The sequence below is a fragment of the Vicia villosa genome, unplaced genomic scaffold, assembly GCF_029867415.1.
Source record: "Vicia villosa cultivar HV-30 ecotype Madison, WI unplaced genomic scaffold, Vvil1.0 ctg.000279F_1_1_3, whole genome shotgun sequence".
NCBI classification, from domain to species: Eukaryota; Viridiplantae; Streptophyta; class Magnoliopsida; order Fabales; family Fabaceae; genus Vicia; species Vicia villosa.
The window spans coordinates 249103-258826 of NW_026705119.1; the positions used below are offsets into that span (position 1 = coordinate 249103).

Below are 9724 nucleotides of genomic sequence, written 5' to 3' on the forward strand. Positions count from 1 at the left end.
ACTATTTCTTCTTCCAAATATTAATTTTTTTTCATGTGTAATAAATAAAGGATAATGTTTATACACATAATTTGTCTTTCCCCAACAAAATTAATTACTTCTTTTAATTTGTGTGAAAGGTGTAAAACATCTTGTAATTTGGGACAGAGAGGTAGTAACATACAATATATATATCCTCCATCAGAGGTAGTAACATATATACCCTCTATTAATTTTTTTCTTCGGTTGAACACTTAAATAACGTGTCGTATACGTGTCAATGTTAGATATGTGTCCGGTGTGGGAACACGCCTTCTAATTATCATGTCGGAGCTTCATAGAATTGCAATAATAAAAAAGTCCAGGGCCGGTAAATTTTAGTTTTGTAAAATAATTTTAGGAGGATATTAAAATTGACTCCTTTACAGTTATAATGAAGTTTCATAGTCATGAGCTGATGGTTAAATGGAAAATTCTTCTTTCATAGGGCTAATCCTAAAAAAAAAAGAATCCGACCAAACAATTATTTTAGACCAATTTCTCTGATAAATTGCATTTAAAAGGTTATTGGGAAGATTTTTCATACAGGCTCAAAAAGATGATATGTCCGTTATCTCGGACACACAATAAGTTTTTATCTTGGGAAGATAAAATTTTGATGGTATTCTAATAGTAGAAGAAATTGTAGATGAAGCCAAACACAAGAAAAAAGAAAGTGTTTATGTTCAAGATAGATTTCTAAAAGGCCTATGACAAGTAGACTGGAATTTCTTAGATTGTGTAATGTTTAAGATGAGGTTTCATAAAAAATGGAAGAAATGGACTTTAGAATTTTTGAAGACGTCATCGATTTTTATGTCGGTGAATGACAATCTTACTAATGAGTTCAATATGCAAAGAGGTCTAAGACAATTTATTTTCCTAATTGTGGTAGAAGGATTCAATATTCTCATAAAAAAATCCGTCGAGTTGTGTAAATTTTTCCAATACAAGTTTGAAAGAGGAGAAAAAAGTTTTTCGCATATACAATACACAGACGATACCCTAATAATAGGTGAAAAGGTGTGAGAACCTTAAAAAAAAGACTTGACAAATATTGATTGATAAAGTAAGATCTAGACTCTTCAAATGGAAGCGCCTAGTAAGATTTGAACCTGAGACTTTGAAGTGAGCATATTCTCAAGACTCAAGTCTTTGTCACTAGACTGCCCAACACACTTGATTCTATGTTCAAACAATTCTTTTGGAGAAGGAGAGGGGATGAGAGAAAAATCAATTGGATGAAATGAGATAAAATTTGCAGAGCTATTGATATGGGAGACTTTGGAATAAAAATTTGAGGGTTTTTAATGAAGCTCTATTGGATAAATGGGGTTAGAAAATCAGATTTGAGAAGAGTGGTTTGTGGTATAGAGTTTTAGCTTGTAGATATGTTGAAAATGACAATGTTTTGAGTAGAGGCAAGGGAAATAGTTTGCCGTCGTGATCAATATTGTAACTGGATCAAATAAATTGGCAGTTGATATTTCTCACTGTGCAAGAGAAGCCAAATCGCATTATGCAGGGATATTAAGCTGACAGGAGCAATTTTTGCTTTGATCGTTTGATTGCTACAATCGACAGATGATTGTTGCTGGCTGTTCAAGATTCCAGCCATTAACTAAATCTCCAAACATCTCCAATATAGTTGTCTCATGCAGGCTGTCAATGTGGTTTATTTGCAGGTTTAGTTGTTCTGTTATTATAGCAGCCCATGCCAATCTTTGACTTTAATGGGGTGTTTTTCATTGGATTAGCTATTTTTTCTAGGTCATGGTGTGATTAAGAGTGGTTGTACTGAGCAGGGGATCCATGTTTTTAAAAGTATTCAAATTTTGGACAAAGAATTGCAACACAACATATGAAACAAGCTGCAGGATTCAATAAGAGTAAAGAATTGACAGTACAAAAGACAGAAGAAATTCATTCTCAAACAAGTAGCAATAGCATGCTTTCAAAATGAACAAACTTTGATCATAACATTAGAAATTTAACTTAGGTTGACTTCAATAATGTATTACACAAGGTTGATTATATCACAAGCACTTCTTAGGAACTAACACTTTTTATGATGTGCTAATACTTTACATTAGTAATGTCTCAAATTTCAATCACTCTTTTTTTCTCTCAAAATAGAGCAATCTTCAACAAATGCACCATTCTCATAAAAATATTGCTGCCATAATAAATACTCAAGAGGTGAGAAAGAATTCCTCTGCCAAGTGCTTTTGAATCTTTGCAAGCATGTAATGCAGTGCATATATCTGTCTTCTCCAGAAACTTCTCCGCATTTTCAAATACCAAGGGACCGTATTCTAGAACAATCCTCTTGCACTGCAAACATTTTCAAAGAGTAGCCGAAAAAACTAAATCAGTGGATGGAAAAAAATAGTTCACTGAGAAAAATTTCGGGATCATGATGCTGAGATAATAAGTATTCTTTTATGTTTTTACGAGTCTCATTCTAGTGTTTGAAGAGAATTTTCATCGTAGAGTTTGTTTCTCTATGAGGTGTGTAATTAGTAAACAATTATAAGACATATGTTAACTGATTATCAAATTTTTGTTACCTTGCTCGCATACTTGTCCAATGAACTGCACACCTTCAATAGTGTCTCGATTATTTCTAGCTGACATTTTAAAATAAAAAAGGTTAGCATTTCATTCTATTAAATATAATTTCAATCAAGAATAGTATGAACTAGGTGATTGAAATCGTGATCGTGATTTGGCTGCAACTCATGGACTTTGCTACATAAAAGATAGTCTAATTTGAACTATATAGTACCAAGATGAAATAACTCACCTCTGTGTCAGGATCCTTTATCTTATCCAATAGTTTTGAAACAGTATCTTCGCAAAACTCGCAGCTGTTTTCTTGAAATTGTAAGGAAATATTAGCAATGTTCTGGCAAAGGTTGACCTTATTGCAGAAATCTCCAGGCTGAACGGAGGTCATTTCTAAGAAGAAAAGTGGCAAATAATAGTCCACCAAACTGACACACTGAAATTCAGAAGAAACGCATGAATTCATATAGGTTCCAATAAGTTATGATTGATTCAATTGTGCATCTATTAAAGTTAGTAATCGCCAATGAAACACTAACACAGATACTAAGTACTAACACCGGACACAACCCTGATACATCAACAATAATTTGAGAAAATTGAAGCAATTGAGCATAGTCACATGTGTTAGATACCAGACACGCCTTCAGTGGAAGTGTCAATGCTACATATATTGGTTATCACAAGTTCATAACAACTGAAAAAGGGACCTAAACCAAAACAAAAGATCCAAAATGTGACCAACCTTCCTCTCAAAAGTGTGAAGCTGACGACAAGTATTGTGAAGAATATCAATGACCTCGCTCTGAGTCTTGTTTTCACTTATATAATCAAGTGCCTTGGTAGTATATTCCTCACAAAGCGCACACACATCCGGTATCTTCACTAACTCTGCAATATATAGATAAGTAAATAAAACAACTTACTCATGCCACATTTGAATTTCAAAGTGCATTTAACACAAAAATATTCTTGCAAGTATAAAAGATTTTCACATGATGGTCATTCAATCCAATTTTTCTTCAATGATCTGATGAAAACTTGAAAACCCTTCATATAGGCTCATATTTTATTGACAAATTGGCAACTATAGTACTAATAATAATGGAGCATTTAGAAGAGCTTATTTGGAATATCTCATGACATAAAACCTATACTAGCAGTAGTATACACTTAGGAAAAATACCTTACAATATGTCAATAAGCTATTCTCAACCTATTTTAAGCACTGCTTGTATAAACAACTTAATCAGACCCTTAATGTATAAGTGCTTGTGTACAAGCTATTTCTATAATAAAAGATAAAACAAAGTCAATTTTTTTCCATACAAGCTACTACTATTAGTTAAGTTTTTTTTTTTTTGAAATTTTGGTATCCGGTCTTGCCACCGACTAATCCAAAGAGACCAATTTGAACCGTCCACTTGTGGGGGGCGTTAAAGTCAGATATCCAGCCTTGCGACCGACTAATATAAAGAGACCAATCTCACCGTCCACTTGCAGGAGGCCCGTCAAAGCCACCACAACAAAGCTCTGTATACACTAGACTCAACACAGGAATTGTTTGCACCTAGCGGATTCAAACCTTAACCCATGCCTTCACCACTAGGCCAACCGGAGGGTTTTTTATAAGCTATCCTAAGGAGCTTATAGACATATCATAAGTTGTTTCCATTCGCACTCTCAAACAAACACACTCACAAGCGCTTATGTCACTAGCTATGCTAAAATAAGCCAATCTAAACAAACCCTTAACAATGTCTCAAAAAATAGCTTATGAATTCACACACAATTAATCCTAAAGTTGATAAAATTGCCCTTAACAATGCTACTGATAAAATTACCAGAAGATGCAGAATTTGCAGCAAGAATGCCCAATTGATAAGGGCTTCCAAGACCTCTTGCATCACAAGCCAATGCAACAACACCAAATATCACAACAAACAACAGTCCAATTCTCCCTCCCATGGTTCCTACAAGAAAAATTAGGGTTACAACAATGGTTGCATGTAATTCCTAATAAACAAACTATCACAGCATCAAAGGTTCAAGTTCAACCCTTACAAGAGATCTTAATTAAGAAAACACTTTATTTTTTCAAAGTTGCATTGCATGAAGAAAAGAAGAAGAAGAAGAAGATGAAAGGTTACCTTGGAAAGAGTGAGAAAGTTATTCTTATTCCTCTCTTCCTTGGACTTGGAGTGGCGTGTAGGTTGAGATATGATGTTGGAACTTCACTTAACATTCAATGTTTTGTTTGCGATTTTCATGGAGGTTGAGAAATTATCCACTGTAGGAAGGCACACCGAAAGGTATTGTGTGCCTCAATCTAAATGTGACGTGTCAAAATCTTAGATAAAGTAGGTTCTATATATTTTAGAGGAGTACTAGTACTTTGTATTGTATGGAAGAAAATGGGAAAGAGGAAAGTGAAGAGACAACTCATAAGTCTTAGTTCTGAAGCAACCAAAAAGGTCGACAAAGGAATTAAGGAAAGCACATCTTTTATTTTTTCTATAATCACAAGATTAATGTAAGGGAAAAAAAGTTACTTTTAGTTGTTTTTTATTAGAATTTTTTATTTATGTTGTACTACTTTTATATTTTTTTGGTCATTCTAAATATGTACTACTTTACCTTGGGAATGTTAAGTTATGTTTTTGATCGGTTAGTTAGTTTCAATTGTTTTTTTATAATTAACTAGTTCAATATGGTTATATTTACATATTTTAAATATATAAAAATGAGAAATTTTGAATATGTATGTATGACTATCAATGTATTTATGATATTTAATTGAAATTTTATGTAATACTATTATTCTATGATAATATTTGTATATTTTTAGAATGAAAATATTAAATATAGTAAAATTAGTTAAAATTTAAGTTTAAATATAATTTTATTCCGTGTTTTAAATTATTTAGAGCATCAATCCATCTATTTTCAAATCGCTAGTTTTGATTTTTTTTAGATTTTTATACTAAAAATATAATGTGGTAAACGATCCTCCGGTATTCCCCGGGTTACGTCCTTAGCAGAAGCTCCTTTACCATTGGAGCCCAAGTGCTTGGTTATTGTGTGCTAATATTTTACATATCATTATTTGGTCATGTAAATTAAAAAATTTCAAAATGATTGTAAATATTAAATATTTATAAAATAAACTTAAATGACATAATTTTTAAAAAAAAAAATATCAGTTAAAACTGTAAATTCGACCATTTTCTCCGTCGCCCTAAATCTCCTTCATTATGTGCTTGAATTAGTGATTGCAAGTACATCTCAATCATGTATTTTTATCATTAATTTACTATGTCTTTTATTTATTTGATGATCTTTAAATTTAGACCATTCAAATTCAATTTAAGGTCTTCAACTAAATGACTGTATGACTACAGGAAAAATGCCTAATTAACCTTTGGTGTTTTCATAATAGTTGTAGCCTTTGATGTTAGTTTTCATTGTCACTGGTCTCACGTCAATCTCTGTTATGACACTCTAGATATGATCATAATATCACACGTACATTATGATGTAAAAAGTGCTGAAAATAGACTTTGTGAATCCTTCTGACACATCTTTGAGATGTAATTCTTCTATTCCAAGTAAGGTGGAAAAGTGTTTAGGCCTAGAGTTGTTAAAAACAAACAGGAGGAAAAAAAGGCTCAATGGGGTTATGCAAAGGATAAAAATAAAAATAGTACCATGAAAGGCTCTAGGTTAAAAAGAAACAACTCACCTCAGTGTGTGTAAACAATAAAAATGCAATCAACTATACGCAAGTTCTGAATAATGAATACATACATGAATGCTCTATCATGATGGAACAAAATGTTTAGATATATTTATCATCATTGGGTTGGGTAGAGGTGAACAGTCTACATAGTGCATCTTATTTGATGCAGCGTCACAGTCACTTACGATAAATCTCCTTAACTCTTTGTACAACTCAATTAAACCATATTAGAACATTAGAAAGAATATAAAAATTATTTTGGAGTTGACATACATGAGGACTAATAATAGCTGTATTGGTTGATTATTAGAAAATCACTATTTTACTAGGATATATCAGATAACCACATGAAAGTAAACAAACATAAAATAAACCAACAAAAATAAGAACTTATTTTAATGTCTCCCTTGAGTGTCTTTTAAGCAGCGCTCGTTTAACATCAGTTGTTTGACACCTCGTTATTCATGTCAAGGTGGATACTTAATCTTCGAAACCTTGTTACTTTTCTTTTTCAAGACGAAGAAATCATCTTTTTCAGAGACAAAGACCACTTTATGCAGCAAGTTGCTCCATATTTCCATAACATTACTTTGATGTTGCATTTTCTTTTTTTTTTCTTGGCTTTTGAAATGAATTTTTGAGTCTTTCTACTCTGAGGTGCTTGTGGAGATGACAAGATTTGAGATGTTATTCTTGAGACTTTTTCTGTTGGTAGTATTTGAATTTGGCTTTCCACATATGTTTTGATCATGCCTACTTGATAGAAATTATTTTTTTCGTCCTCTTGCTTCCTGTTTTCAAACACATTCAATTTTATTTCATCATCATAAACTTTTAAAGTTAGTGTACCTTTTCTAAATTGATATTGAATTGACTTGTTAGCAAGAACAATCGACCAAGAATGAGAGGTATCTCTTCATCTTCAGGCATGTCCACAATCACAAAATCAACTGGGAAGCTAAACTTTTCTATTTTAATTAACACATCTTCCACTATCCCATATGCATGCTTTGTGGAGTGATTTGCAAATATTAAATTCATCCTTGTATCATTGAATTTTCCAATACCAAGCTTTGGATAGATTGACAATGGCATTAGACTCACACTAGCCCTTGAATCAATTAGAACCTTCTTGAAAGTTCTATCTTCTATAGTGCATGGAATTGTGATAGATCCCTGATCTTTTCGTTTGATGGGGATTCTCATATCTTTTGATATCAGACTACACTTCTCAATTAAAATTACTAGCTCATCTCCCAATGTTCACTTTTTAGAAATTATATCTTTCATGAATTGTTGGTACATGGGCATTTGCTCGAGTGCTTCAAAGAAAGGAATGTTAATCTCTAACTTTCTGAACATATTAAGAAATTTCTTGAAATTTTTCTCATTTTGATCCTCGTTCTTCACTCTTTGAGGATAAGGTAATTTAATCACTAGTTTGGTGTCATTTTTATTTTTCTCTTCAGTTGGCTTTTGGGGAACATAACTTCTTCTGGTTCTTTCTTATTCTCCTTCACTTCCAGATCTACCTCCATAAAATGATTGTCATTCGTTGCCTTATCTTCTTCATCTTCAGTGACATTCTGACTTCTTGTTTTGATAGCAGTGGCATTGATATAATCTATGGAATTTATGAATGTGGTATTCAAAGTATTGCCTTGTGATTTATGTGAAACCTGTATTTTTTTAATCACTCCTTTTTTAATCTTTACGGATAAGACAATTTGATTTCTGGATTTTGAAGTTTTTCTTTTTGAGCTATGGTAGTGACAACATTGACACTCTCATGATTTATAACATTATTGATGGTGTTGCTTAGGAGATTACTTTGAACTTGTTGAGCTACCTGTCCCACATGAACCTCTAGATTTTTTTATTGATGTTGTAATGTTCCTTAGATTATTCATGGTCTCTTCTTGAAATTGGGCACTTTGAGCAATCATATTTTCAAGAGCTATCTCCCAGTCTTATTTATCAGGGACTAGTTGTTGCTCTTAAAATTATTGTTGGTTCTGATATTGGACGGGCCTTGCTGATATTTCCAAGAAAAGTTTGGATGACTTTTCCACCCTAGATTATACGTGTTGGAATAAGGACTGTTCTGCTTGAGGTAATTTACTTGCTTTACTTATGGTAGATGTGCTCCACAATACATAGCAAAATGAGGACCCCCATAAATTTCACAACTTACTGGTTGTATCTGTTAAACTTGAGCTACCTCCTGATTACCTATATTCATGGCTTTTAGTCTCCTTTCAACTTTAGCTACAACTTGATCTTCTATTTTTATATTCTGAGTGTCTACTTTCACATCAATAACTCCTTCTGGCTTATTTATGCACCGATCATGCAATTCGAGATGATCATTTGCTGCAATGGCTACAATGATCTTCTTGGTACCAGTGGTTATTGTAGAATTTGATGAGCCACCAACAGTTATATCAATCAATTATTTAGTCTTCAATTGGAGGCCATTAACAAACATTTGTATTTGTTTAGTATGATCTAGGTTATGAGTGGGACGCACAACCATCAACCTTTTGAATCTTTTATATGCATCTCCTAATGATTCATCTTCCCTATGTTTAAAGTTGAGAATTTTGTACATTTTTTGAGGAAAACTGAAACAGGAAAATATTCATTCAGAATAGTTGTTTCCATCTCTTCCTAAGTTCTGATGCTCTCTGTTGGAAGTAAGTAAAATAAATCTTTAGTGTCTTCTGCTAGAGTAAAAGGAAACATTCTCAATTTCTTGATTTCTTTTGTATGCCCTTCTATCTTCAAAGTTGTACTCATTATCATAAACCTTTGCAAACGTTTATTTGCATCTTCACTGATTTTACCTGTGAAAGACCTCTTCTCTAGCTGACGGATTATTGTAGGGTGCAACTGAAAGTTAGGTACATTCACTGGTTGATTTACTATTATTAGTCTACCTTCTAGTGTATTTTCTCTTCCATAGTCTTCGAGTCGTCTTTCAAGAGCTAGTTTATTTTTAGCCATTGATTCCTCTAACTCTTTAACTAATTATGTATCTAATGGATGAGAAATATTTTTTTCTTGTCCCTCCAGTTTTTGCAAACGAGCTTTCCTGAACTGAGCGCGTAAGGTTCTCTTGATTTTTGCGTCAAAAAGAAAATTAGCTGAGGATTCTCCTTGCATACAAATGTCAAAAATAGGTTAGTTATAACAAAAATAAAAAAATAAAAAAATGTTTTGGTCGCAAAGCAATAAAAATTCAACTAAAATAAAATTATAAACTCTATAATCTTTGTCAGATCCCGACAATGGCGCCAAAAACTTGATCGGTAAATTAACAAGTGCATTAATCTACCAATGTAATAATATCGAGAAATCCCGAAATGTCAGTCTCCAGGACTGAATGATATTATAGGG

The 9724-nt window shown here is 32.7% G+C and overlaps 1 protein-coding gene across 2 annotated transcripts; it reads right to left on the reverse strand.

The window, feature by feature from the left end:
• Positions 1–1970: 1970 nt before the first annotated feature.
• LOC131626272 (uncharacterized) lies at positions 1971–4893 on the reverse strand. 2 transcript variants are annotated; one of them, XM_058897103.1, is made up of 6 exons: positions 4737–4893; positions 4431–4559; positions 3332–3477; positions 2825–3022; positions 2589–2648; positions 1971–2352 (listed from the first exon to the last, which is right to left on the reverse strand). In XM_058897103.1, exons 2-6 carry the CDS (start codon positions 4552–4554, stop codon positions 2146–2148), a joined length of 735 nt encoding a protein of 244 aa, XP_058753086.1. In that variant the 5' UTR covers positions 4555–4559; positions 4737–4893; the 3' UTR covers positions 1971–2145. The 2 variants fall into 2 exon arrangements, with proteins under 2 accessions (XP_058753086.1, XP_058753087.1); XM_058897104.1 differs by lacking the exon at positions 4737–4893 and adding an exon at positions 4651–4724.
• Between the last annotated feature and the right edge of the window lie 4831 nt (positions 4894–9724).

Bases quoted from the DNA above. Each gene is read 5' to 3' on its own strand.
- LOC131626272 (XM_058897103.1), bottom strand. From the start codon at position 4,554: ATGGGAGGGAGAATTGGACTGTTGTTTGTTGTGATATTTGGTGTTGTT. The intron at 3,478-4,430 runs GTAATTTTATCA...TATATATTGCAG, and splicing joins TGCAAATTCTGCATCTTCTG to AGTTAGTGAAGATACCGGAT. The intron at 3,023-3,331 runs GTTGGTCACATT...TCTGAATTTCAG, and splicing joins TTCACACTTTTGAGAGGAAG to TGTGTCAGTTTGGTGGACTA.